The 27,826-nt window shown below is 52.0% G+C and overlaps 3 protein-coding genes across 8 annotated transcripts; 1 reads left to right on the forward strand and 2 right to left on the reverse strand.

Annotated features, from left to right (window-relative positions):
* Nucleotides 1-2,333: 2,333 nt before the first annotated feature.
* Znf865 (zinc finger protein 865) lies at nt 2,334-14,171 on the reverse strand. 2 transcript variants are annotated; one of them, XM_021168618.3, is made up of 2 exons: nt 14,073-14,171; nt 2,334-5,929 (listed from the first exon to the last, which is right to left on the reverse strand). In XM_021168618.3, exon 2 carries the CDS (start codon nt 5,900-5,902, stop codon nt 2,726-2,728), a length of 3,177 nt encoding a protein of 1,058 aa, XP_021024277.1. In that variant the 5' UTR covers nt 5,903-5,929; nt 14,073-14,171; the 3' UTR covers nt 2,334-2,725. The 2 variants fall into 2 exon arrangements, with proteins under 2 accessions (XP_021024277.1, XP_085698516.1); XM_085842390.1 differs by lacking the exon at nt 14,073-14,171 and adding an exon at nt 13,030-14,062 and having other exon boundaries at nt 2,334-12,326.
* A 2,053-nt stretch (nt 14,172-16,224) lies between these two features.
* On the reverse strand, nt 16,225-19,304 carry Znf524 (zinc finger protein 524). 3 transcript variants are annotated; one of them, XM_029479881.1, is made up of 3 exons: nt 19,179-19,304; nt 17,682-17,784; nt 16,225-17,279 (listed from the first exon to the last, which is right to left on the reverse strand). In XM_029479881.1, the coding sequence occupies exon 3, from the start codon at nt 17,239-17,241 to the stop codon at nt 16,276-16,278; it is 966 nt and encodes a 321-aa protein (XP_029335741.1). In that variant the 5' UTR covers nt 17,242-17,279; nt 17,682-17,784; nt 19,179-19,304; the 3' UTR covers nt 16,225-16,275. The 3 variants fall into 3 exon arrangements, with proteins under 3 accessions (XP_029335741.1, XP_021023819.1, XP_021023818.1); XM_021168160.3 differs by lacking the exon at nt 19,179-19,304 and adding an exon at nt 18,851-19,079; XM_021168159.2 differs by lacking the exon at nt 17,682-17,784.
* Nucleotides 19,305-19,397: 93 nt separating this feature from the next.
* On the forward strand, nt 19,398-27,680 carry Fiz1 (FLT3 interacting zinc finger 1). Of its 3 annotated transcripts, none has more exons than XM_029479880.2 (3): nt 19,398-19,563; nt 21,687-22,031; nt 25,543-27,680. In XM_029479880.2, the coding sequence occupies exons 2-3, from the start codon at nt 21,720-21,722 to the stop codon at nt 26,731-26,733; spliced, it is 1,503 nt and encodes a 500-aa protein (XP_029335740.1). In that variant the 5' UTR covers nt 19,398-19,563; nt 21,687-21,719; the 3' UTR covers nt 26,734-27,680. The 3 variants fall into 3 exon arrangements, with proteins under 3 accessions (XP_029335740.1, XP_021022502.1, XP_021022501.1); XM_021166843.2 differs by lacking the exon at nt 19,398-19,563 and adding an exon at nt 20,004-20,196; XM_021166842.2 differs by lacking the exon at nt 19,398-19,563 and adding an exon at nt 20,004-20,108.
* The last annotated feature ends 146 nt before the right edge of the window (nt 27,681-27,826 follow it).

Genomic DNA, 27,826 nt, shown 5'->3' on the forward strand with positions numbered 1-27,826 from the left:
GTCTTTTTTTTTTTTTTTAAATTTTATTTATTTATTTATATGTAAGTTACACTGTAGCTGTCTTCAGACACTCCAGAATAGGGCATCAGATCTCATTATGGATGGTTGTGAGCCACCATGTGGTCGCTGGGACCTGAACTCTGGACCTTTGGAAGAGCAGTCGGCGCTCTTAACCACTGAGCCATCTCACCAGCCCCTTCTCTGTCAGTCTTGTATTCCAATTCTCTGAGTAGTTATCCATTATCTGGAATGGTGAGTGACCAGGCTTGGGCTGTTTGGAGATGTCTATTTGGTTGTGTTGTAAGAAGTTTTGTGCAATGAGGTGATGTAGGAGGTTGGTGTACTTACTCAGAAGGGTCCCTAATTTTCTCATGGAGAAGATGTGTTGCTAGTTCAGTCCTTGTTCATCCAGCATCCCCAAGAGATGATCCTCGAATGATGCATAATAAAAACTCACCAGCTCCTCCAAAGAGCCTGCTTCCCAAGACAACGGAATGTCTTGGTTTTCTCACATGGATCCTTGCCACTAAACAGAAACTCCTTGCTGCTTTCAGAGGGGACTACCCCCCCCCCAAAAAAAAGAAAAACCCAACCAAACAAACAAACAAAAAAGCTGGGTGGTGGTGGCGCACGCCTTTGATCCCAGCACTTGGGAGGCAGAGGCAGGCGGATTTCTGAGTTCAAGGCCAGTCTGGTCTACAAAGTGAGTTCCAGGACAGCCAGGGCTACACAGAGAAACCCTGTCTCGAAAAAACAAAACAAAACAGAATAAAACAAACAAACCAGGGGACTACCAACACAGCAGCAGTGCAGATAAGTGGTCAGATTCAAGGAGAGGTGAGTATAGCAACTGACACTCTAACTCAGTGTTCAAATCAATGAGAAGTGGGGGGACTGAAAGCTAAAGGAGTTTGTACACTTTCAGAAGAGGGCAGTGCCGTTGGGGATGCAGTTTAGCTGCTAGAGTGCTTTTCTAGTACACACGGTGTCCTGGGTTCAATCTCCAGCACCACAGAAGCCAGCCATGATGCCCATTTTCCCTCTGTATATGGAAACAGGAGGGTTGCAAGTCTGTAGTCTCAGGGAGGAGGCTCAGAATGTCCCACCTGTCTCTTAGGAGCTATAGGCAGCTAATGGTTACCTGGAGCGGGGGAACCAGTCCTCAGTGGTAGAGCTACTGGTTAGCTGCCCCTGCTCAGGTAAATAAGCCTTCCAATGCGCGTTTATACATGCAACCCTCACTAAACCTCTGGGTCACCAAGAAAATAAAAGGCAGGAAAGTAAGACTGGCTTGTTGGCAAGAAAGGGCTCAGCTCAGGAGAGGGAGAGGGGTAAGAGCATAGTGGAGGTTGTGTATACAACCAAAGTGTGTGTGTGTGTGTGTGTGTGTATGCACATACAGATACAGATATGTGTCAAACTGAGAAGACAAAATTGGGGCTGAAGTAATAGCTCAGCAGTTAAGAGCACTAACTGGTCTTCCAAAAGATTGTTGTTTGATTCCCAACACCCACATGGTAGCTCACACCAACCTGTGGCTCTAGATTGAGGATGCAATGCCCTCTTCTGGCTTCCATGGGCACCAGGCACCAAGTGGTGCACAAACATACACGCAGGCTAAACACCCATATACCGAATCTCTTTACATGTTTTTAAAAATCTAGATTTTAAAAAAAGTTCAAGATTAGCCAGCTATGGTTGTGCACACCTTTAATCTCAGCACCAGAGAGGCAGAGAGGCAGGTGGATTTCTGTAAATTCAAGACCAGCCTAGTCCACAGAGAATTCCTGGAGAGCCAAGGGTTACATAGACAGACCATGTCTCAAAAATGGGGAAAAGTCAAGCCTATCTTTACCTACAAAGCAAGTCCATAGCTAGCCTAGACTACATGAGACCATCTCCAGTTAAGTCTGCAGACTGTGTTAAGTTCCTCAGGTATGCTCTCCCAGCCTACTGGAGTGTGAATGTCATGTCCGATCAATTCATCAGTCTCCCTAGCGCCCAGGTCAGGGCTTGGCAGACAGAAGGCTTCCGGTGTTTCCATGGTGGCTGAGAGCATCATGGAAGGGAGTCTCGGGGTCTCAAATCAGTTCCTGAGAGGGCGACTTCCCTGTTTCACTCAGGCTAATGCCTGGGACATGGCAAATCCTCACTCAACCTAGGTGAAAAGAGAGTGATGTGAGGTGATGTGTCCAGCCAGTCAGTGGAACCCCCTAGGAACAGCAAGGACAGACCCCAGCGGCCCTGTTGATACCATTTATTGTTCTCTGCTCTGTACAAGCCGCGTCTGTCCCCTCCCCACCCCACCCCCAATCCAAGAGCACCCAGACCCCCACCTGTGCCCTCCCAACCCTTCATAGTCCACTGTCCAGCCAGATCCCAGAGGATGTGGAGAGGGTGAGTAGTTCAAACCCATCTCCACCACAGAGTTCACTGGAGCCAGGATGCTGCTGGGTGGCAGATGAGGTTTACAAAAGAGGATCCTACTGGACAGAGGATCAAGTCCAGTGTCTGACAGATGAAGAAGGAAGGGCCAGAATGGCCTGGGATTGGAGCAATTTAATCTTCAGTTTGTAGGGCATGGGGCTGGAAGGAAGCTAGACCACCTGGGATTCTTTAGAATGAGTGACAGTAAGAAGGGGTGGGGAGAGTCTGACCAGCAGCCCCAGAAGGGAAGAGTCCAGAAGGGAGTATCTGATTGGAGTGGCACACTGAAACACCCTGGTCAGGGATCCTTTCCGGCCAAGGCGCTTCCCCCTGTTCCGGGCATCCCAAGACCCTCAGCCTTGTGTATCAGGCGGTGTTTCTTCAGACCATAGGTGTTGGCGAAGCCCTCACCGCAGGAGGAGCAGCGGAAGGGCCTGCCGCCCTGATGGGCAGCCAGGTGCTTCCGGAAGTAGCCAGGATCCTTGAAGGCTTTGAGACAGGCAGGACAGCGCAGCTCGGGCCGCGGGGGCTCGTGGGCACGCTGATGGCGTAACACGGAGCTCAGGTAGAAGAAGCCCTTGCCGCAGTGCTCACAGCGGTAGGCGCGCTCGCCCAGGTGCAGCCGCTGATGCTCCAGCAGGTTGGAGCGGTAGCGGAAGGTCTTGCCGCAGGCACCGCAGCGCTGAGGCCGAGCCACAGCGTGCAGTCGCCGGTGCTCCGCTAGGCTAGAAGACTGAGCGAAGTGCTTGGCGCACACGCCGCACTTGAAGGCGCGCTCGCCCGTGTGCACCACGCGGTGCTGCCGCAGGTACCAGGAGCGCAGGAAGCCTCTACCGCACACGCCGCACCGGTAGGGCCGCTGCTCTGTGTGACAGCGCTGGTGGCGCATCAGTAGGGCCGCCTCCCAGAAGCGCTTCCCACACACTGGGCAGCGGAAACCCCGTTTCTGCCGGTGGCTTCGGCGGTGCAGGAGCAGATCGTACGCGCCCGCAAAGCTCTGACCGCAGAGGCCGCAACCAAGGGTCCGGCGCACCAGGTGCACATACTTATGAGTCACCAGGCCCAGGAAATGCTTGAAGCTTTGGCCGCATGTGGCACAGCTGAAGCGCTCAGCGCCTGAACTGGTCCCGCCACCCGATCCGGCCACCGTCGCCCCACCCGCATCCTCGCTGCCCCCAGACACCCCAGCCAGCGCTGCCACAGCCGTCCCCACCTCTCCGGCCAGTCCGTTGTCCAGCACGCTGGATGCATCGGTGCCGCCGCCGCTGCTGCCGCCATCAGAAGACTGGGGGCCACTGGATGTTGGCGCTAGAAGGCGCTCCGGGGCAGCCTGGTGAACCAGCTTGTGCCACATGAGGTTCTCGATGAAACCGAACGTCTTGCCGCAGGCGTCACAGCCATACGGCTTCTCTGACATGTGAGCTTCCTTGTGACTCATGACGTGGAAGAGATCCGGGAAGTGCTCCCCGCAGTCTGAGCAGGCATAGCTCAGGTCGGCCGGCCCACCTGAAGTGCCTGCAGCTCCCGGTCCACAGGCCCCGGCGGTCCCCTGGCCGGTGGCGAGGCCTGTGGCTCCGGCCAGGGCGCAGGGCAATTGGAGCCGATGCACCTGGCGGTGGCGTGTGAGGCTCTGCGGGTAGCCGAAGACCTTGCCGCACAACTCACACTTGTAGGGCCGCTCTCGGGTGTGCACCACGTGGTGCTTGCTCAGGTGGAAGGACTCCCGGAAACGCTTCCCGCACACCGGGCATTGGTGGGGCTTCTCGCCGGTGTGGATGCGCTCGTGGCGCTTCAGGGTCTCGCGGCGCCCAAACGCGCGCCCACAGATGCCACAGCAGAACGTCTTGCTGGGGCCGCCCGCGCCCGGGCCTCCAGCACCACCATTCCCCGCACCGCCGAGCAGCAGCGGATGCGCGCTGAGAAGTGGGACAGGCACCGCACCATACACCACAGCCGCTGCGGCCGCAGTGGCTTTCTCGTCGGTAGTGGATGGGTCCGCGGGCAGGAGGTAAGGACCTGGGGGGAAGGGAGGTGGTGGCTGTGGGACCGAGGCGGCCCCGTCCTTGGCCGGTTCCGTGGCCACAGGTGGTGCGTGGGCAGCCTTGTGGCGCAGCAGGCTCTGTGGCGCGGAGTATGTTTTCCCGCACAGGTCGCAGGGGTACACCGGCCGCGGGGTCCCGGCCGCTGCGTGGGCTGCCTGGTGCTTGAGGAGGTAGGAAGCATCGCGGAAGACCTTGCCACAGATGCCACAGGGCAGGCGCAGCAGGTCGGCCGAGTGCGTTTTCACGTGACGTTTGAGGCTCTCCCTCCGGTTGAAGCTTTTGCTGCACACGGAGCAGGAGAAGGGTTTCTCACCCGTGTGGATGATCTGGTGCTGGTGGAGGTGGCTAGGCTTCTTGAAGACCTTCCAGCAGAGGGAGCAGGCAAATGGGCCATCACCGCCAGTAGTGGCAGAGGGAGGCATGGCCACCCCGGGTGGGGCAGCAGGGGTGGTGTTCCCATCAGTGGAGGTGGCAGGCGTTGCAGGGGTGGCTGAGGGGCCAGAGGACACTGCGGCGGGGTCAGAGCTGGATGTGGCATTGGCTGTGGATACCGGGAGGCCCAGTGATGGAAGTGCGGGCCCAGGCTGTGGAGTACCTCCAGTTGGTGTTGGTGGCACATCCTTGTGGCAGCGTCGGTGGCGAATGAGACTGGAGACATGGTTGTAGGTGCGGCCACAGATGCCGCATTCGTATGGTCGTTCCCCGGAGTGCACTAACATGTGCTGGACCAGATGTGAGGACTGTTTGAAGGACTTCTGGCAAACACCACACGGGAAGCGTCTCTCCATCAGGTACTTCAGCCTTCGGAAATAGCCCTTGTCGTCCTTGGTTGGGTCGCAGGCTGCCCCTACTGCGGGCCCAGGCGGGGTCTGCGAGGGTGTGGTAAGTGGCCCTGGGGTCCCAGTGGGAGTGCCCAGTCCTGATGCTACTCCAGGCCCAGGGGTGGGCCCACCACGTTTCAGGTTCCCGAACAGGTGCTGGTGTCCAGAGAGGTCGACTATTCCCCATTGCGGAGCAGGGAAGGCAGCATCAAAGAGTGGAGGGGGAGGTGCCCCGAAGGTGGGTGGCAAAGGCGGATCCATCTTCTTGGCTTGGGAAGAGGATGAGGAAGACGAAGATGAGGAAGATGAGGATGAAGATGATGATGAAGATGAGGAAGGAGCCTCCGCCTTGGGTTTGAAACTGGACTGGGGTGGGTAGTCATATTGGGGTGGAGGAGGCTGGGGCGGGGGCTGGGGCGGGGGCCCCGGGGTACAGGGCAGGGCTGCCACTGCCTTGGCGTGTTCCCCGTATAGCTCCATGGGCTCAAAGCGCTGGTGGTTGAGGAATTCCAGGAAGTCAAATGGGTAACTCTGGAAGTGGACCCCGTCCTCGCCCCCGATGCCGCTGCTCCCGCCACCCCCGGCACCGCTGCCTGCCTGGTTTGCCTCCATCTCTGGCCGGTGGAAAGAAGGGAGACCCTGTGAAGAAGAGGATGGGGACTGAGCAAAGAGAGCCCGTGAGTAGCAAGCAAAGGGAACTAGATCCATGCCTCTGCACCAACTGCATTCTCTTAGCTCGCCTATCATTCCCATACATCTGCTTTCCTCTAGCCTGTAATGACTCAGGGTCATTGCTAGCCTCCTCCCAACCTTACCTCCATCTTTTCTGGATCCTCACACACCTCCCTATTCATCCTCAGACTGTCTTTATGCACCTGCTTTCTCTTCCAGGACTAATTCCCCAAGGACCTGGAAGGTGGGGTGGTGCTCAAACTCTCCTATAAATTGATTCCCTCTACTCCACTCCCCATACCTTCCTCTGGTCTCAGTCCTCTGGTTTTGCCACTGCAAAATGAGGATAAGAACAGCTCCCATCTGAGTGGTTTAGACAGCAGCTTCAGGAACCAAAACGCCAGCTTGAAACCTAAGCCTCCACCCCCAGCCCCCTTTTTTCTTCTTTGTTTTTAGACAGTGTTTCTCTGTGTAGCCCAGGCTATCCTAGAATTCACTCTGTAGACCAAGCTGGCCTTGAACTCACAGAGATCCACTTGCCTCTGCCTCCTGAGTACTGGGATTCAAGGTGTGTGCCACCATCAACCAGTGTGTGTGTTGTGTGTGTGTGTATGCGCTTGCAGTCGTTTTCTAGCTGTGTGACCATGGGTAAATGACTGAACCTCTGTGCCACACAACCATTGTAAGTGAGGGCAATCCAAGCACTCAGGAGGCTGAGATTGCTCCAAGTTTGAGGCAACCTTATGGTAGTTGGGGCAGAAGGAACAAGGGCTAAGACAATCAGGATCTACCAAGCATAGGGCTGTTGTGAAGATTCAACACTTTAACATTAACAGGTGGAAGGCTCCTCCTGGCACCCTGTAAACACCCATGGTAATATATGGTAATACCTTCTATTAATTGTTAGTATCATTTCCAGGATCAAAAATAGGAAAGCCAATACTGTGGGGAGAGGGAATATTCCTTGAATGCAAAGTTGGAAGGGAAATCTACTTGCCTAGGACAAGCTGATTACAGCAAGAGTGCCTGCATTCGTAGAAGACAGCTCAAAGACGTGCCATACACAAATAGGCCTGGGTTCTGAACTGATCTCTGCATGGGCATTTGAGGGAGAAATGCAGAATTCATCAACAGTGTGCATTCCATCCCGTGCTGTGTGTGCTATTAGTGATTACATCATATGCCTGGGCTGACCTGAATTCCTGTCCTTGGATGAGGAGGGCTTCCCTGAACACCCCCGGCAGGCAGGCAGGCAGGCAGGCAGGCACTTTCTTGTACCATCTTTATGGTGCATTTTCCATCCCTGCCGTGTGTCTGTCCTTCCCTCTGTACTAGAAGCTAACTCCTGGAGTTCATTCCTGTATTCTCAGACCCAGTAGTCCCAATGAGTCTTTGAAGAGTCAATATGAGAAAGAGTCCACTTTTTGCCCATCATTCCTCGCTCCTGCAGTCCTGTCTCTGTGTATAGCTCTCATCTTCCTTACATACTATACTAAAAAGCTAAGAAGCCATGGGGGAGAGGATGTCTTCCCCTCACCCCTCAAAGCCCAGGATCTTTTATTTTATTCAGTCTGTCTGGATGGCTCTATGCACCCACAGGTGAAAGGTGTTTCCACCCTACCACTACTCAGAATTAGATATTTTCTTTCTTTCTTTTTCTTTTCTTTCTTTCTTTTTTTTTTTTTTTTTTCTCGAGACAGGGTTTCTCTGTATAGCCCTGGCTGTCCTGGAACTCACTTTTGTAGACCAGGCTGGCCTTGAACTCAGAAATCCGCCTGCCTCTGCCTCCCAAGTGCTGGGGTTAAAGGCGTGCATGCGCCACCACGCGAGGCGAGCATTAGCTATTTTCCGTATCCAGTTCTGAGTGTTCTGGGACCAGATTCAGCATCCCATGCTCTTCACACGCCCTCTGATCTCATCTCCAGAAGAACCAAAGGTGCAGCAACCAGGAGATTGCATACAGAACCTAAGTGAGGGACTCAGCTGCCAAGGAGGAAAAGATGTAGTGTAAGGATGCAGGAAGTGCTGTGGAAGAGGCAGGGACAAAGGTACCAGTTTTGCTTGCTTCCATTAGCACCTTTCCAATGTGTTTCCACTTCTCATCAGGTCCCCTTTACAACTCTAAAAGACATTTATTCTCTCCACTGGACAGATGAGAACACTGAAGCTCAGAGAGATCTGGTAAATTCTTCAAAGTCCCCATAGCAAGGCTGCAGTAGAGCAATTGGCTTGATAGCCAGGAGAGAATCCCAACCTGTAAGGAAGCGCTATCCCTCACCCCCAAACGGAGGGAGTATAGGTTAGAATTATAGAAGAATTAGGGGTGCTCTCTGGGCTATGTATATGAGGGATCGAGTGGGAGGTGTGAGAGTTACTAGTCAAGAGATTCTGCCAGACATGGTGAGGCACATCTATAATCCCACCATTTGGGAACCTGAGGCAGGATTCAAGGCTAGCTTCATCTACATAGTGAGTTTGAGGCTAGGTTGGGATACATGAGACTCTAACTCATAAAACAACAAACTCTGTGGACTCCTTGTCTGCCCTGGGACATCGTTCCCCAGAAGTCAAAGATACCTCCCTGAGTCCCATCTAGGTTTCTGTCCTCTTGCTGTCACATGTAGCCTACAATCCAGTTACTTTTACCACGGTTTGTGCCACCAACATACTTTTGCCATGTGTTTACTAAGGCGGCAAGGACTAAAGTAGCCTGTTCAGTTTGCCATTATGCCCCAGCACCTACCACAGTGCATATGTGGACAGGGTGTGGGTACTTGACAATATTTATTGACATGTTGAGCTTAAGCAACATCTAGCTTGCTCCCTCTCCTCCAGGAGATCTATGAAGAGACCATGAGGGAAACTAGAGAATGTTTTGCATGAATGAAAATGAAAACACAGCAGGGTGTGGTGGTACAGGCTTGTAATCCCAGCATTTACAAGAAAAGCAGTAGGAAGACCAGGAGTTCAAGAGTAGCCTCAGCTACACAGAGAATTTCAAGGCCAGCCTGAGCTATAGAGGACTCAGTCTCATAAATAAGTAAAAAATAAATAAGAAAATGAAAACACAACATACCAACATAGAAGAGACACAGCTAAAGCAGTGCTCAAAGGGAAATTTATTGCTGTAGATGTCTATATTGATAAATATTTGCTGAATAATAAATGAGGCCAGCAGGTTGAGTTCAATCCCCTGAATGTGCATTTAAAGTGGGGAAGAATATAGTGGTGCACATTTGCAATCCTAACACCTGCACAGCAAGATGGCAGGCAGAGGCAGAAGAAATGCTTAGAACCAATTAGCCCAGTGTGCCCCTCAGCAAGCAGGAAGGTGAGAGCTGACTACTAAAAGTTGTCCTCTGACTTCCAATACACATACTGGCAAGGACACATCCGTGCTGACACGCAAAGTCAAACAGATGAGACCAAACTGTCTACAGCCTCCCTAGAGAGGGGGGTATTTAACACAATGGAGTTCGTATGTCTCCCAGAGAAGGAATTCTATGGTCAGCAGTATTCCACAAGCAGTAGGAGTTGCCACAAGGAAACTACACACTAATGAACAGAACTTATTAGGTTCAGGATAATCCCAACTGGGTAATAAGACATTTTCTCCTTTAGTGGACTTTAAAAAAATATATATGTATGTGTATGAGTACACTGTAGCTGTTTTCAGACGCCAGAAGAAGGCATTGTATCCCATTACAGATGGCTGTGAGCCACTATGTGACTGCTGGAACTTGAACTCAGGACCTCTGGAAGAGCACCTAAGTGCTCTTAACCACTAAGCCATCTCTCAAATCTGACTGAAGTCTTCTAAACCATTTACTACGGATGTGACGTGTGTGAGGGAGGGCACATGCGAAGTCAGAGGACAGCTCTGAAGCTGCTTCTCTCCTACCATTAATTGGGTTCCAGGGATTGAACTTGGGTCACCAGTCTTGCATGGCAAGCACTTTACCTACTGAGCCATCTTGACAGTCCAGTACCCAAGTCTTAAATTGCTCCTTTTAGAAATATTTATTTTGTGTGTGTTCTCCCTGCATGCCTGTCTATGCACTGCCTGCAAGCCTGGGTGGAAGCCAGAAGAGGCTGTTGGATCCCCAGAATTTGAGTTACAGGTGGTTGTGAGCCAGCATGTGGATGGATTCTGGGTCCTCTGCAAGAGCCACAAGTGCTTAATTTCAGACCAGTCTCTCTTCAGCTCCAAATGCCTATTTTCTGAGGTCGCATGTGTCAGGGAAGGGTTTATGAAATTATAATGGATGAGACTCCCTTACCACATATACCAAAGCAAAGTTCCACCTAAACAAAGCAAGTTTTAACAGGACTGAGGGAATGGCCCAGCAGGTAGCGCATATGCCATACAAGCCAGAAAGAAGATCAGAGTTTGCATCCCTAGACCCCATGTAAATGTTAGGCAGGCAGAGCTGCTCTCTGCAATCCAGCACTTACGGCAAAGGTCCAGTTAGTTAGCTACACTAGCCCAACCTGTGTGCTTCAGATTCAATGAGAACCCTTGCTTCAATAAAGTGGAGAGGAATCAGGGGAGACATTCATGGTCCTCCTCTGGCACCTACACAAGTATGCACACATGCGCATGCCACGCACAGGGGGGGAGAAAAGAGTTTTAACGGGTCATATCTATTGTTTGGACTCTTCTAAATCCCCCTCCCAACAATGAGAAAGGATGGGTAGAATTACTGACTCAGAAACACCAACTTCAGCCAGGCAGAGGCGGCACATGCCTTTAATCCCTGCACTTGGGAGGCAGAGGCAGGCAGAGATCTGTCAGTTCAAGGCCAGCCTAGTCTATAAAGCAAGTTCCAGGACAGCTGGGGATACACAGAGAAAACTGCCTCAAAATAAGTAAATAACAACAAAAGCCACTGAGGAAGAGACTGGAGGTCACTGAACTAAATGGAGGTGAAGGGAGATGGTAAAATTCCAGATGCTGCACTCTTTTCTTGTGATGTGTTGCCTTTCAGTATTTCACTTTCCAAAGTAGAAGGAAGGAGGATCCTCAAAGCACTGTGTGGCGGAGACAAGACCTGTCTCATCCTCTCCTGCCTCCTCCTCACATCTGAGTTTGGCCCAAGTCCAGCACCAGCCACTGGCATTCACTGAATTCTAGAGTATGGAGCTTGGTGCATTATATAGTATGTCCCATTCAAAACTTCCAACACTGTCAATAGTGTATCTATCACGCTTAGCTATACCGGACCCTGATGCTCCTGTTGAAAGCCTAGTGACCCCATCTCACTCAGTAAAACCCAAAGTCTTTCCAATGACCTACACAGGCCCCCACAAGCTTGCAGCTGTTCCTCCAATATGCTGGCTCCATTTCTGTTCCGTGGCCTGTGTTTCAGAATTATAGCTTCTGCTGGCAAACTTAACACCCCCATACTCTCCTCCTCTTATCTCCTTCCTGTCTCTGTTTGATTGTTGCCTTCTCACTGGGGCTCTGAGCAACCGCTGCCACCTGTCACCCAGACCTATAATCCCTAGCTAGTTTCCCACTAGATCCCTTGCTGTCATAGAGTGTACCTGTATATATCCTGCCTTTCTGATCATATTTTTACTGGCCTCCCTCTCTGATGCCACGATATTTTTCCCCCTTTTCATTTCTCACATGTATACGCACATGTATGCATGTTGCAGACTCAACGCTGACGCTAGGAATGATCCTCACTCTCTCTTCCACAGTATGCATTGAGCGGGGTCTCTCAATCAAACTCAGAGCTCACAGATATGGCTAGTCTCGTTAGCCAGAGTGTTCTGGGGATCCTGTGTCTGCCCTCAGAGACTAGAACAACAGGTGGACCTCCTAACTGGCTGGCACTCAGCTGGGTTCTGGGAATCTGAACTCTGATCCCATATTTTCATAGCAGATGCTTTTAGTCACTAAGCCATCTCCACAGCCCCGGCCGGGGGTTACTCTGAACTGTCCTCAGGACCTAGGACAGTACCTAGCTTGCTAATCACTATCTTTTCTTTTTCCAAAATAAAAATTACATTTATTTATTGTGTACATATTTATTGTGTGTGTACATATGTAGAGGTGAGAGGACAACTTACAAGAGTGAGTTCTCTCCTTCCACCACCATGGGTTTTGGAGACTGAGCTCAGGTCATCAGGCTTGAGAGTGTTTTACCTGCTCAGCCATCTCACTGGCTGCTTGGTAATTATTCCTGAATAAGTAAAGCAATGAGGCTGGGCAAGCGGGGTGAAAAAAGGCATGAGGCTAGTAAAGTCCACAGCTCCTATTCTTCTTCACTCCACCCGCAAGGCGAGGAAGCTGTCAGAGCAGCTCCCATGGTGGGCCACAGCAGTCTAAGACCAAACTTTCTGCTCTGTGCTTTACCTGAGGAACAAGATGGCATGAGACAGTCCACACGTGGTATTTTCGATATCCTAGCCCCTATAACTGTCCTCAGGTGTTCTGATTTTGTGTGTGGTGTATGATTGCATGTGAGGGTGTGAAGGACAGAGGCAGTGTCATGTGGCCTCAACTGTTTTCTCCTTTCCTCCTTTCTTTGAGACAGTCTTTCACTGAATCTGGAGCTAGGCAGTGAGCTCCAGGAATCCTCCTGTCTGTCTTCCCAGTGCTGGCATTACAGGCTTACAGACATGTGCCAGCATGCCCAGGGTTGTTTGTTTGTTTGTTTGTTTAAGTGCTGAGAATATGAATTCAAGACAACACTTTCTTGACTGAACTATGTCCCCCACCCCCACATTGCTTCATTTCTAATGTCTGCCTCTTCAACATAGCACTCGATGTGAATTTTTGCCCATTTTATTCTCTGTATGAAGTAGATGCTTATTAAACAGGTGTTGAAAGTGTGAACAAGGAACAAGTGAATGCGGGAAGAATCTTATGAGTTTGGTAGCTCTGACCAAAAGCCAGGCAATTTATGCCAAGGCTTTTTTGGATCAAGCCTTCTCCGATTCTGCTCCAAACTCACTGCTACTCTCCCACACCACATCACCATGACCTCTGCACCTCTGTCTCAGTTGTTCCCCAGATCTGCGAATGGCAAGAGTAAATCTTGTGTTTAAGCATTCACCTCTTAGCTCGCCAGACTCTCAGAAAACCCACAGAGCAGCACTGTTTCTGATCTGCCTCTCAACTACGCTGTAAGCACCCTGTAAAATGAGGGCTCGTTACATCTCTCTCCTCTCTGAAACTGCAAGGCTTGGGTATAGAATGGCGGTGTTCATTCAGCGAAGAATAAAACCTATGGGAAAAGATGTAAGCAGAGCCAGGTCTTTCCTAGGAAGTTTGGGGACAATGTCAAGAGACTTGGCCAAAGATGGGGTCAAGAGCCGCTGATACTCCGGGTAGGAACATTCTCTGCTAACTTGCACTGTCCTGGGATTGCAGAGGCCAGGATGAGGGGAGGGGGGAAGTGGGCCAGGAGTGTTTCACGAGAACCTGATGCTAACCAGGCATTTGTTTCTCCCTAAACAAATACCATGGTAAAAGGCCATGGCATTAAAAAACTCTGGAGGGAGCTGTCCCCTGGGTGGGTGGGTTGGGGGGGGGCGGTGAATTTAAAGAGGTCTTTTTGGGGCAGTTGCAGGAAGGGGTCCTTAAAATGCACTTTTAGCATGGGCCAGAATAGAAAATATTTTTGCACCCACAAAGAGGGCATGGGGAGTGGGTTGTGTGTGGTCAGACATAGTAGGGGGCAACTCTAGTCACAAAGTACTAATGCTACACCCCCTGGAAGCAATCCTACAGTAGATAGGAACAGAGGGTTCAGAAGCAGCCACCCTGTAAGCACAGAAAAGCCGGTGGCAAGCGGAGGATCTCGTGGAGGAAGCTGATGAGGCGGTAGGGAAAAGATTCGTGGGGGGCCCTGGCACTTGAGAGGTTCTTTACTAATGAACTGGTAGCCATCCCACGATATTAGGGGGCATCTATGGGTAAGATATCTGGAGTGATCTTGTAGGGGACTAGTGGTTGGGGATCCCCTGCCTCAGGCCCGGCAGTGAAGCACTGACATCCTTGGGGGGGGGGTTGCGTTCTGGGGACTGCGGCAGGGCAGGGCGAGGCCCCCCGCCCCCGAGGAACCCGGGTCCCCGGGCCGCACACCCAGTCACTCACCGGCGCTGGGGTCTCCGCCGGGAGGAGGCTGAGGAGGCGGAGGAGGTGCCGCCGCTCCGGGGAGACCCGAGGGCCCAACCGGAAGTGCCGCCCCTTCCCCCCCAACTCCCCACCAGCCCCGCGCCTCCTGCCCGGAAGCGGAAGTCGCGCCCGTTCCCCCAAGCGCCGGCGTGGAGGATGGTGGCGGAGGAACGGGGAAGGGAAATTACGCCGGCACTAGACACGGGAGGGGAACAGCCAAGGCTGCTTCCGGTGGGCGAACGGGGCCAAGTGCGCATGCGCCCATTGCGCCCGCTTCTTCTTAGGCACCACCCACAGGCTCCAGGCTTCCGGTTAGGACGCACCCAAGACTCGGGTCTCAAGCCTTAGCTTCGCCTCCTAGGCTGGACCACGCCCATCTCTGAACGTCCCGTTATAGGCCGGTCGGATACCTTTTTCTGCACCTCCCGATTAGTTTGTTCTATTCTTCCTTAGCTCCAAATCTCTACTTTTGGAACTCCATCCTCTCAGATGGGTCACACCTACAAGCCACGCCCCCTTCTAAATCCTGCCCCTTACACACACACACAAAAAAAGCTTTGTACAGCCTGTTGCATATAAGGGACATCGGTTTTCTTTTTTGTTGTTCTTGTTTTAAACCTTTTGATTTCTTCTTTTGAGACATAGCCCTACACAGTGGTCAGGGTGGCCTTGAACTCTTTTTGTTGTTGTTTTTTCGAGACAGGTTCTCTGTATAGCCCTGGCTATCCTGGAACTCACTTTGTAGGCAAGGCTGTCCTTGAACTCAGAAATCCGCCTGCCTCTACCTACCAAGTGCTGGGATTAAAGGCATGCGCCACCACGCCCGGCTTCAGGGTGGCCTTGAACTCTTGTATAGGCCATAATGGCTTCAAATTTGCAGCAATACTACCAGAGCCTTCAGGAATTCTGGGATTATAGTGATGACTCTTTAATAACTTGTATGTAGTCCTGCCTCGCACCTTGAAAGCATTCCTTTAAAGTTAGTTGTTAGCAACCATTGGCATCAATTAGCTCGATGCTCTTTAACTCTTAACCCAGATTTACTGAATAGAAAGCGTTGGGATGGATCTTAGGAATCCATTTGAATTGAAACACTTCTGATGCACTCTTAGATGAGAACCACAGCTTTGGCACACTTTACACTTAGCCACTCAGAGCTCTATAAATCTTTCTTAGCTCAGCCCCATTACACTACAGACAGCTAAGCCTAATTCTAGGCATCCAAGCTCTCCCTTGTTGGTACCTTTTTCTTCCCTCTCCATGGCCTGAATGACAGTCACGTCTAACAGTTAAGCCTTAGCCTCTATTTTGTTTTGTTTTGTTTTGTTTTGTTTTTTTGAGACAGGGTTTCTCTGTGTAGCCCTGGCTGTCCTGGAACTCACTTTGGGAACCAGGCTGGCCTCGAACTCAGAAATCTGCCTATCTCTGCCTCCCAAGTGCTAGGATTGAAGGCATGCGCCACCACGCCCGGCTTCGCAAGCCTCTATTAAAAGATCTCTTAACAACAATCTTGAGCTCTGCTTCATTTTGAAAGTACTTCCTTTAAGCCCCACTCTTCAGTCAAATACCATTCATTCCCTCTAAATTGCTTTCTGCCAGCCAAGCCTAAACTTCTTTAATCCTCAGCCAAATTTTCAGCCTCCTCTTAGGTTGGGCAGCTCCAACCTAAGTTTTTACTGCACAAGTTTTGAACCCCATCTCAGCCCTGCCTTCTCAAGCTCACACCCTTCTCTCTAAATGCTATTGAGATGGTCGGTGCTGTTCACACTCCTCAAATCACACCCTCCAGCTGGCCATTGACCCATACATCAAGCCCTGAACTTAGTTTTTCCTTCCAAATAAGAAGTTCTCTGGAAAAGAAATGGGAGCCAAAAGTGTCTATATAGAATTTGGAGGAATTTAACTAGGATGGAGCCTTGAGTCACGTTTGCATAGCAGGTCAGATTTTTTATAGTACTTGTCTGGTGGAGGTCAGGTTGGGCAAAGGCTTGTGCCAAGTCATTGGTTCTTTGGCACCAAGCTAGGGAGATGTGTGAGATGGGGTTCTCTCCAATCACGCACACATACCACTGTCAGGCAAGGTAATGGAGGAGCACTGAAAGGGACAGGCACCATGACTGAACACACAGTGGAAGTCAGTAGGCAGGGATTTATTTCCACAGCCCATGCCTCCCAGAGCTTCTCAGTCCACAGGAGGGTGCCCGATGGCACCAGGACCCAGAGGTTTAGGTCCCTGCTTTTGATCCCCTTCCATGGTGGGAATACCACCAGAAACAAGGGTGTCTTGGCCTTCTTGCCCGTGCCCAGCACCAGCTGAACCCCCCGCTGTAAACCCAGACAGGGGAGAAGTGGTGGAGGATATGGGCCAAGTAGGCTCCTTTCCTTCAGGACACTCCTCCTGTACCCCTTCTTGAACAGGGATGCCCTCGTCGTCGTCCCACAGCAGTTGGGTTCTTGGGTTTGGGGGGCACAGGCGCACAGGCATCCCCACAAGCTCTGGGTGTTTGCGTTTGTAATGGCGCCGGAGAGTATTGGCCTCGGTGAAGCGCACCCTACATGAGGGACATTGGTAAGGTCGCTCACCAGAGTGGATGCGGTGGTGATGTGCAAGCTCCCCTGCCTCTCGGAAGCGGCGAGGGCAGAGCACACAACGGAAGGGCCGAAGGCCAGCATGGATGTTACAATGGCGCCGCAAGTGGCTGGACCGTTTGAAGGTCTTGCCGCAATCTTTGCACACGTGTGGCTTCAATTCTGAGTGTGAGATGCTGTGGCGCTCCAGGTCAGAGAGGTAGGGGAAGGCTCTCAGACACACGGGACAGAAGTGCGGAGCCCTCTTGGAACCAGAGCCCTGGGGCCCATCTGCTGCTGACCCTTCAGGAACTGTATAAGGAACACCCTGATCATCGATCAACAGAAGATCGCTGCTGCCACCGCTGTCCACTGGTGCTGTCAACGGGGTTTCCTGCTCTGATCTGGGGGGACGGCCCCTCTTTCGAGGGAGGGAGGACTTGAGAGTCCGATTGGAGGTGGTGGCTCCCCCTGGAGGTCGGCCTCGGCGCCCCCGGGGAACAGGAGGCAATAAGGCTGGAGGTTTTTCTTCCTCCCCAGACAAAGTTGAAGGCAACGGGTCTGAGCTGGGGTTGTCCATTGAGAAGTGGGGAGCTTGAGTCTGGGTACTGGAGCCGGCTAAGAGAAGAGAGGGGGCGGTGTCAGTGTGGTGAGGGTCTAAGCCCCCGTGTACCCCAGCATCTCACCTATTCCTTCTAAAGACTTTTGAGATCCATATAAGAAGACAATTCTGTATACGTTGGTAAGACATACTGACTGCCCTCCACCAAAGGGTGTCCCATAACTTCTTAACCCTTCCTTTGGATCTAGTCTTTCTTCCGTGGAGGTTTGAGTAAGAATCCCCTCTCCCACTAGGGTTCTATGTTTGAGTGTTTGGATCCATTAGTGGAACTGTTTGGGAAGGATTAGGAGGTGTGGCCTTGATGTGGTGGGTGTGGCCTTATGGAGTAGGTGTTTCACTAGGAGTGAACTTTGAGGTTTCGAAATCCCACACCAAGCCAGTCTCCTCCTCCCTCGAACCTATGGATCAGATGTCAGCTCTTAGCTACTGTTCCAGCACCACGTCAGCCTGTTGGTCACCATTCTCCCAACCAAGATAGATAGATGATCACGGACTAACCCTCTGAAAAATATAAGCAAGCCTCCAATTAAAACAGTCTTTATAAGTTGCTATGGTCATAGTTTTCACCACAGCAACATAACTACAAAAAAGCCTTTAAAGTCAAAACAAGCCAAAAATAAATACATTTTTGAAAAAATCCAGCTAAGAATGTGGGCCTTGAAACAGCCCATCAAATTCTGGGTCACAAAGGACTCAAAAGGCTCCTGCTCCCCACAGAGATGGGGAGGCATGAAGAGAGACAGGTCCTAGCCAAAATCTATTGATTTGTGAAAGATATATATGAAAGTTGCTAAGAGTCTGGGCTTTGAAGTCATATACCCAGAAATCAAATGCTGAATCTGTCCCTTCCTTTGTGTGACCTTAGCCAAGATCCTTACTTCTCTGAGCTTATTTGTGTCTTTTGTAAGATGGAAATCAGGGATTTTTGTTTATTGGTTTGTTTGACTGGTTTTACCTACTAACCCAGACATGCTGTGAACATAATACACAAAAGAGCCAGCACTGCAGCACTGGTCGTTGAGCCTCACAGCAGTCCTCTGAGGGAACATTTTCAAAGGGTTTCATTTGGATCCAGTTTGGCCAACAATTAGCATGTGATTCTACAAGTGGCTTTGCCTCTGAGTCTGTTTCCTTTTCTGTAAACTCAATATACCAAGGTTGTAGGGAGAATCGACAGGAATGAGGAAGCTTCAAAAATGTCCTTAGTGCACAGTCTAGAAAACAGAAAGCTCCAGGATTTTCCCCAGTGCCCACAAGATCCCAGGATAGTAGGAATTGAGTGTACTTGGGGTCAAAGGTTAAAGGTGCAGCTAGCAGCAGATGCTGTCGGGGGACCCTGCACCCCTCTTTTTATTATTTTATTGTTTGGTTGGTTTAAAGTTTTGTGTGTGGTGTTGGCTATCCTAATCAGGGCCTCACACATACTGGGCCTGAGCTACACCCCCAAAACTTGCACCCCCTTTTAATATGCACATAGCATGAGGTACACACAGAAGCAACTTGTCCAGGATCACATGGTTCGCACGATGAGGAAGCCTGGACAAGAAGCTGAGTTTCTGAAACATACCTATGAAGTGACAGAGTGGCTCTTCGACCCTCTCCCACCCACAAGTCCGGTACGACGCGTGCCTGTCAGGCGCGAGTGGCCCAGCCCGCAAGCGGGGCGGGCCCTCAGGGTACGGTGGCCAATGAGCGGCGCGGGGACATTGGTGGCAGGGGCTGCCAGGAGGGGGTCTGCGCGCGCGAGCCCAGACCGCTCGGCGGGGCGCGAGGTCGACGTGCGCAGGAGAGAGCAAAGAAGCTGGGAACAGGTGCCGGGTGCGCGCTCGTGCGCGCGCGCCGGGACCACCCCCTTTCCCCCATCCCCCCCACCCGGGCCCCCCGCCTCTGGGTACCTCATTTGCATGCTGCCTGGGCTCGCGTGTGTACGCGCGCGCGCGCCGGGGGCCACGGGCCGAAGCGTGGGAAGGGGCGGGAGAGAGGGGGCCCAGCCCCTAGGCGGCGGCGGGGCGGGGGTGTGGGAGGTGGCAGAGCGAGAGCTGGACCCCGCCCCTCGGCACGGAAGCCGGGGGCCCCTCCCTCCCTCCCCCGCCGCCAGCGCCCGCGGGGAACAAAGAGGATGCCCTGGGTCCCAAGGCCCCGACACGCTAGCAACAAACGCGCCTGCGTATCAGTCGCCTTCGTGTGCCCAGTGACAACGCACAAAAATCCCCAGCCACCTGCAAAAAATGCCTTTCCTCCCACGAAGCCTTCCCAACCCGGTGACCCAATCAAATACAGGTACCGGATAGATGAGAAACGGGAAATGGCTGCTAAGTGCCCCTAATTAATATGGCGCTCATCAGCTTCAAAGAGCCATGGAGTGAAAGTAGTAAAATGGTGCTTGGTGTTTCCTAACTCTGAACAAGTTTGACCACTTGGATTTTTCTCCCTCTTCCGGCGTCCTTCCCAGCAGAAGTCAAAGACTAGAAAACAAGGAATCTTATCCGAACACATCTATGTTAACTCTCTGTAACCGCGCCGTGGGGCTACAAAATGCTGCACGCTGAGGGTATTGCCCTTAGTCTATATAGCACCGCGGGTAACTTAGGCCCCACCCCTGCCCTCAACAAAGATGGCGCTAGCCTAGCTTCTTTAACCTCCGCGGCTGGAAATAGGAAAGGAAAAAACAGAAGGGCGGGGCGGGGGCGGGATTGAGAAGCCAAAAAGGAGGGGGAAAGGGGGGTTGAGGGGCGTAGAAGAGAGCTGAGGCGGAAGTCGAGGGGCCCCTCAGGTGGAAGTGACGCTGACCCCGCTACCCAAAATGTCGGCGCCCAGAGGGAGGTGTAAGTAATTAAACAGGAAAGCGGACAGACTTTCCCGGCCTCCCGGAGGCCTGCCTGGTCTCCAGGACCTCCGCAACGCAAAAGCAAGGTGGTCTTGCCTAGTTAGTCCTGGGCCGCTTGACCTGCCCCCGACTCGGGCGCCCGAGACTGCACCTTGTAGGGGCAGGGCGAGGGGTACAAAGGGCCAGCTTTCCGGGCCTTGTTCGCAAGATCGAGCAGGGGTGGGGGTGGGGGCCGGCTGCACCAGACACCGTGGGGTGCTGGAGGGGCGGAGCTTAAGGTGCTCGGGGCGGGGCAGAACTGGAGGAGTAACTTGTTGAGGCGTGGCTTATAGTCGGAGAGGAGGGGTTTCAAGAAAGTGTGGAGACTGGTTAGAAAATGGGAGAGGTTTATATAAAGTGGGGCCTAGCAAAGAGGCGTGAATCTCATGAAATGGGGAAAAAGGCCTTGGTTGAAAAATTGAAGAAATTTCGTAAGATGAGTGGAAAACTGGGGTCCAGTAAGACAACAGAGGCCCAGAGTATGTTGTGTGAAGTTTGCCTGAGGTGTGACTTTAAGAAAAGCTTACCTTGACAAGTGGGTGGGGGGTGGGGGGGCGTTAGCCGGGCGGTGGTGGCGCATGCCTTTAATCCCAGCACTTGGGAGGCAGAGGCAGGCGGATTTCTGAGTTCAAGGCCAGCCTGGTCTACAAAGTGAGTTCCAGGACATCCAGGGCTATACAGAGAAACCCTGTCTCGAAAAACAAAACAAACAAACAAAAAAACAACGAGACAAGACAAGGGGGGGGGGGACGATCTAGGTGTGCAATTTGGAAAGTTTTAGTGGAACTATCAGGTTTTTATCACGAAGGTAAAAAATGTTCTCGGGGGGCGGGGCTTGGCGGCAAGCTAAGAATATAATAGCGAAGTTGAGGTAATTATAGAAAAATGTGACTTATTTGAAGAAGTTAGGCGGGATTTGGAAGCAAGTCTCAGTGAAGATTTAACTTAGAAAAGTCAAATTAACTAAGAAGCATATGAGAATAAAGGAACTAAGAGGAACTTGGTCAAACTGCTCAGTTACGTCTTTTCTGTGCCTCGGCTTGCCTAAATGCGTTGTACACCTTGCTACAGTTTTACTTAGCTCACACCATCACTGTATGAAGAAGCATTGGCATACCCATTTCATTCGTAAAAAGGTTTTGTTTCTGAAACTACAGAACTAGTGTGAACTCCCTAGAAGCACGAGGCGAAGGCACTTGTCTAAAAGAATCAAGAGCTTAGGGAAGAGAGGGAGGGGCTTGAAAGAGGCAGCCCACGCCCAAGCAAGAGTAGGAGGGCCTTAATCTGTAGTGCGCAGGCTTGGACCGGATTGAGGGAGAGCTTGAGAACACCGTTTGAAGAAAATAACGTGCACGTGGCTAGGAAGGTTAGAGAACTAGGAGGCTTTGTAAAGAGTGGAAACATTTTAAAGGGTAGTGGTTGCAGCTCGGTGGTGGGGGTGGCTAAGCGCTTTGAGAGTCTACCTGAGCCAAGAGAGCCAAGGGAAGGGATGGCCAGTGGAGAGGTGACTCTTACTGGTGTCTCTTCTGTACTCCAGAGAAAGCCCCAAGCCACCTCCGGACCTTCAGTCATGGAAGACTCCTCACTGCCTGTGGTTCCTGCCCCCATCGCTGCTCCAGGACCAGCACCATCTGCCACTGCGCCTCGGGTCCCCTTTCACTGTAGTGAATGTGGCAAGAGCTTCCGTTACCGATCAGACCTGAGGCGCCACTTTGCTCGACACACGGCTCTCAAGCCCCACGCATGTCCTCGATGCGGTAAGGGCTTCAAGCATAGCTTCAACTTGGCTAACCATCTGCGCTCACACACTGGTGAACGACCCTACCGATGCTCTGCCTGCCCTAAGGGATTCCGAGACTCCACTGGCCTGCTGCACCACCAGGTGAGTCCGGGAAGGCCACATGTGGCTCAGAGACTGGGACTCCACTCCACTCAGGGAAAGGCAGCTAGAGATGGCCCTGGCTAGTAAATTTGCCCCGCAGCCTTGTTTTTACGCCATCTTGAAAATAGGTTAGTGTATTCCCAATAGGTCCATGTACACCCACCTCCTTTATTCTACAACGATCAATTTCCCCTACATGGAACACAGGCCTTCAAGGGAACTCAACGAGGCCTACAAATGATCAGGCACCAGGTAGAGGTTAAAGAAAGCAGTTTCTGCCAGGCAGTGGTGGGTCTCGCCTTTAATCCCAGGCAGAGGCAGGCGGATTTCTGAGTTCAAGGCCAGCCTGGTTTACAGAGTGAGTTCCAGGACAGCCAGGGCTATACAGAGAAACCCTATCTCAGAAAAAAAAAAGAAAGAAAGAAAGAAAAGAAAAGAAAGAAAAAGAGAGAGAAAGAAAGGAGAAAGCAAGTAAGCGGTTTCTGAGAAAAGAGTTCTCTAAGGGAGAGGTTTGGGAAGCAAATTTAAAAAAAAAAAAAAAGAAAAAATCAGAGCATGGTGATACATTCTTCTAATCCTAGCACTGGGAGGCAGAGGCAGGAGAATCAGGAGTTCAAGGTCAGCTTCGGCTACAGAGTTTGAGGCCAGCTTGGACTATATGACCCTGTCCCAGACAACAAAATAGAAATTAATGTATAGGAGAACATTAGATTGTTATAGACCAGAGGGCACAATGTGTCTGATTGAGACTTGACGTGTAAGACGTCCTCTTGGGAAAAGCATTGTAGGTCAAAGGACCAGCAAGTGCAAAAGCCGGGAGGTGGGAAGGCCCCGATGTGCTCACAGGTGTGACACAACTGTTCCTGGGAGAGACCACTCACATTCACCCCAGGTAGGGCGCCACCAGCAGACCAGAGTCCAGTTGCACCGAAGGTCTGTCTGTCAGAGGGTTTAACTGCGTTCTCCCGGAGAGCACAGGTGAGGAGGAGTTACTGCAGTATGTGAAACACCCCGCCCCCAGGCCTGAGCAGGCACATCAGCACGAAGCCCCATGCATGCCACCAGGGTGGAACGAGCACCTCGTGGAAGCTGCATGATGGGATCCCACCGTTAGTTACTGTCCACTTCCTAACACTGACAAGATCTCACCAGGTCACTTGCAACGGGGGGGATGATAGCTCGACTCCTGGTAGCTGCCCTGGCTTCCCAGCTTAGGTTGGCTCAAGGAAAGGAAACAGACAGAACCAAGCAGTGTCTTCACACACAGGCTGCTGGAGAGCCACCTGGTTGGAGCCTCATGCAGTGAGGGCACTGTGAAGTGGGAAAAAGCAGGAGTGTTTATGGAGGAGAGATGGCCTTTGAGCTGAAGCCTGAGGATGCCTAGAGCCCTGGCCGTAGCTGTGTTCTGTGGGAATCAGTTGCTAGATGAGGTCAGCATGGAGAACATGCCAGCTGGCCCATAGCAGGGCTGGGAATGGGGAGATGGAGTCCCCTTTTGTAGGTTCCTAGAGTCTTGGACAAGAAAAATTTAAAGCAGACTTAGAAACTTGAGAATCATCTTACTAGAATTTAAGGGGTGGGGAAGCAGTAAGAGGAGAGAAAGACCACCATTTTAAGTTAGTTCAAGAAAGATGGCGTGCTCACGGGTGACGTTCTGTAAGCGGCTACATGGGAGGTGTCTCTTCAGAGAGGCAGAAAGTTCGGAGTGTGGCGGCAAGCACACTGAGGGCTTGAGTCAGTATCCAAAGAAGAGGCAGAAAGTAGAAAGGGAGCCTGCAGTGGTGCACACACCTTTAATCTCAACACTCGGGGACTGGGGGCAGAGGCCGTGGCTCTCGGAGCTGTAGGCCAGCCAGGGCTACACAGAGAAACCCTGTCTCAAAAAAGACAAATAGCCAGGTGGTGGTGGTACACACACACCTTTAATCCCAGTCCTTGGGAGGCAGAAGCAGACCAGTCTCTGACTTGGAGGCCAGCAGTGAGTTCTAGGACAGTCAAGACTATACAGAGAAACCCGGTCTCAGGGGGAAAAAAAATGGAGACAAGGAGGCTGGTAGAGAAAGACGAGATGGGCCTTTCGAGTTAAGAGCTCATATTGCACGCAGACTCAGGAAAGAGCCATAAGCAGCTGCATCAGGAGAGAGCTGTGAGGACTGAGTTAAGAACTCAAAGGGCACGGAGACTCGGGGAAGAGCTGTGAGCAGCTGCATCGGGGAAGAGCTCTGAGGACTGCAAGGGTTTCCTCACTAATGAGATGACCATTCCGCCCGTCCCTCAGCTGCCTCCTGGCCAGGTCGTTGACAGGACTGGATTAACTCTTCTTGTTGTTGTTTGTTTGGTTGGTTGGTTTTTGTTTTGAGACAGGTTTCTGTGCAGCCCTGGCTGTCCTGGAACTAGTTCTGTAGACCAGGCTGGCCTCAAACTTGGAGATCCACCTGCCTCTGCCTCCTGAGTTCTGAGATGAAAGGTGAACACCACCACCTAGTTTGGATTAAGTATTAGGGAGATGACAACAGTATGCTGTGTGCAGCTTAGAATGCTGTGTCTCAACCCAGAGTCCAAAATAGAATTCAGATCTTTTTGAGATTTATTTAGTTATTTATGTGGGTGTTTTTCTGGCCTGTATGTCTGTACTTCATTTCACTGCAGGTGCCCCAGGGGGTAGGAAGAGGGCACTGGATCCCCTGGAACTGCAGCTACTGGCTGCTGTTAGCTGCCATGTGGGTGCTGGGGATAGAACCCTGACCCTCTTTAAAATATTCTTTCTTTAAAATATTTTTTTTCAAGATTTATTTATTTATTATATGTAAGTACACTGTAGCTGTCTTCAGACACCCTGGCAGAGGGCATCAGATCTCATTACAGATGGTTGTGAGCCACCATGTGGTTGTTGGGATTTGAACTCAGGACCTTCGGAAAAGCAGTCAGTGCTCTTAACCATTGAGCCGTCTCTCCAGCCCCAAATATTCTTATTCCATGTTTTGTTCTTGTTTGGTTCATTGGTTGTTTTGGGACAGGGTTTCACCATGTAGCCCTGACTGGCCTCCAGCTCACAGGATTGGAGTGCTGGGATTAAAGTCTTGCACTAGTCCAGCTCCATAAGGTAAGATGGGCCACACACAGCTCATCTTACAGGAATTAGTTCTCTCCTTCCACATATGGGTCCCAGGGATCAAATTCGTGTCACCAGACTTAAGCTGCAAGTACCTTTATCGGCTGAGCCATGCCGCTAACCCAGACTCAATTCTTTTGGCAAGGGGGAAGTAGCTTTCTTTTAGCAGGTCTCGATAAAGCCCTACTACTTTTTCATTATGGTATTTTAGCTTTTCATGAGGGGCACTTGGGAAACTTGCCTTGACAAGGAGGTAGGGTTCCTTCTCAATGGCCCCCACAATGCCTGTCTAGTAACCTAACAGGAGAGCCAGCAGCTGGATTCCAGAGCTTGGGTTCATTTTCTGGGCATCTCCTGTTGAGCCTAGATCGTCAGCCCTTCCTCTGCTCTCGTTCGCAGGTGGTCCACACTGGTGAAAAGCCCTACTGCTGTTTGGTCTGTGAGCTCCGCTTCTCCTCTCGCTCCAGCCTGGGCCGCCATCTCAAGCGGCAGCACCGGGGCACACTTCCCTCTCCCCTGCAGCCTAGCCCCGGCCTGCCTCCCCTGAGCTCCCCCTGCTCAGTATGTTGCAACGTGGGTCCCTGCTCGGTTTGTGGAGGTGGAGGGTCCAGTGGAGGAGAGGGCCTGGAGGGAGCAGGAGCAACCAGCTGGGGACTGGCAGAGGCTGCAGCAGCCGCGGCAGCCTCGCTGCCCCCATTTGCATGCGGTGCCTGTGCCAGGCGTTTTGACCATGGCCGGGAGCTTGCAGCCCACTGGGCCGCACACACCGATGTGAAGCCATTCAAGTGCCCGCGCTGTGAGCGCGACTTCAACGCACCTGCGCTGCTAGAACGCCACAAGCTCACTCATGACCTGCAGGGGAGCAATGCACCTCCAACGCAGGTTTGGGCCTCGGGTGGGGGTCCAGAGGTGGCAGGAGAGGGCGATGCCTCGGAGGTGGGGGCCGACCCCCAGACTTGGGACGCCGGGCTGCTCCTGAGCCCTACTGGGGCAGGCGTGCCCAAGCTGGAGGCACTGCTCCCGGGGGACGAGGGCTCTGGGAATGCTCAGGCTCCTGCTGCAGCAGCCGAAGCATCTTCGGAAGACACACTGTACCAGTGCGACTGCGGGACCTTCTTCGCATCTGCCCCGGCTTTGGCCAGCCATCTAGAGGCTCACTCAGGCCCAGCCACGTACGGCTGTGGCCACTGCGGAGCGCTGTACGCGGCGCTGGCTGCCCTGGAGGAGCATCGGCGTGCAAGCCATGGTGAGGGTAGCGGGGAGGCAGCCCCCGATGGTGAGGGCAATCAGGCAGCTGGCGGGCCGAGACCCGGCTCCTCCAGCCGTAGCAAGAAAATCTTTGGCTGTTCTGAATGTGAGAAGCTGTTCCGTTCACCTCGAGACCTGGAAAGGCATGTGTTGGTCCATACGGGGGAAAAGCCGTTCCCGTGCCTGGAGTGTGGCAAGTTCTTCCGCCATGAGTGCTACCTCAAGCGTCACCGGCTGCTGCATGGCACAGAGCGGCCCTTCCCCTGCCACATCTGTGGCAAGGGCTTCATCACGCTTAGCAACCTCTCCAGGCACCTGAAGCTACACAGGGGCATGGACTGAATAACCAGGACACCCCTGCCCACTAAGTCCAGAGCCAGACCATAAGACGAGCCAGGCCCCTGCCTGGAAAAATGGTGCCACTCAGAACCCACAGTGAAGCATCCTTCAGCAAAGGGGGTCCAAGAACATAATTGTTGGAGAATTTCTCTCTGAAACCTACAGAGACTATTCACTTTGAGACCCCTGGAATGTGGCATGTTCAAATCAACTGGCCTCCAAGACTGGGTACATAGTAATGAAAAACGGGTCTCCACTAACATCTCTCAGAAGGTAACATGTAGGCACCCCCATGATTTTAACCACCCTGTGAGCCAGCATTCCAGATCCTTCATCTAGAGAATGGGGGTGGGGCAATATCTTAGACTCTTCCAGGAACCTCTCCAAATGACACCTCTCAGCCACTGGTGACCCCAGAAAAATGAGTATAACCGAAATCTGCCTTCCGCCAATTTTGCTTCCTGTACTGAAAAATCAGGGTAGATGCCCCCCACCTTCAGTTAACCCACTCTCAGATTAGGTCTCCCTTACTGCAGAATGGTCTGTCCCTACTGATCTTCCCCCATCCTGAACACTAGATTAGACTAGCCCTTTAGGTTGGACTAACCCAGATGCACATCCACTTGGAATGGGCTGGTGTCTGGAATGGTTGTGGCCTAATCCCACTCTCCTTAGAGTACTAGGGCAGACATTCCCTTATGCTGTAGAGCACAGTCCTTTGACCACGATTTCCCAATCCTGTGACCTGGTGGAGGTGGTAGATGTTGAGGCTTTCCCTACCCTTTGACTTGTAGTACTTTGGTCTTTCCATCACTACAACTTGACTCTTTGTTCCAACGTCCCAAGGGGATATGGGAACTTGGCCAGGGGGTTCTCCCCTGTGAGCCTCAACCTGACCCCTGACCCCTCTCCCCAATGTCTCTGGGACTCCAATAAACCTCATTCAGTCATTACTGTCTTGTTTTCTGATCCTGGACTCCAGGGAGGTGGGGCTCTCTCCCTCTTGGACTTAGATTATGTCCCCTAGGGCCTAGAGAGATGGCTCAGCAGTTAAAATGAATACTCTCCTTTCAGAGGACCAGAGTTCAGCTCTTAG

Source organism: Mus caroli, unplaced genomic scaffold (genome assembly GCF_978045245.1).
Source record: "Mus caroli unplaced genomic scaffold, Mus_caroli_1 scaffold_8, whole genome shotgun sequence".
Lineage (NCBI taxonomy): Eukaryota > Metazoa > Chordata > Mammalia > Rodentia > Muridae > Mus > Mus caroli.

Bases quoted from the DNA above. Each gene is read 5' to 3' on its own strand.
- Znf865 (XM_085842390.1), bottom strand. From the start codon at position 6,082: ATGACCCTGAGTCATTACAGGCTAGAGGAAAGCAGATGTATGGGAATG.
- Znf524 (XM_021168159.2), bottom strand. From the start codon at position 17,241: ATGGACAACCCCAGCTCAGACCCGTTGCCTTCAACTTTGTCTGGGGAG.
- Fiz1 (XM_029479880.2), top strand. From the start codon at position 21,720: ATGGAAGACTCCTCACTGCCTGTGGTTCCTGCCCCCATCGCTGCTCCA. The intron at 22,032-25,542 runs GTGAGTCCGGGA...TCTCGTTCGCAG, and splicing joins CTGGCCTGCTGCACCACCAG to GTGGTCCACACTGGTGAAAA.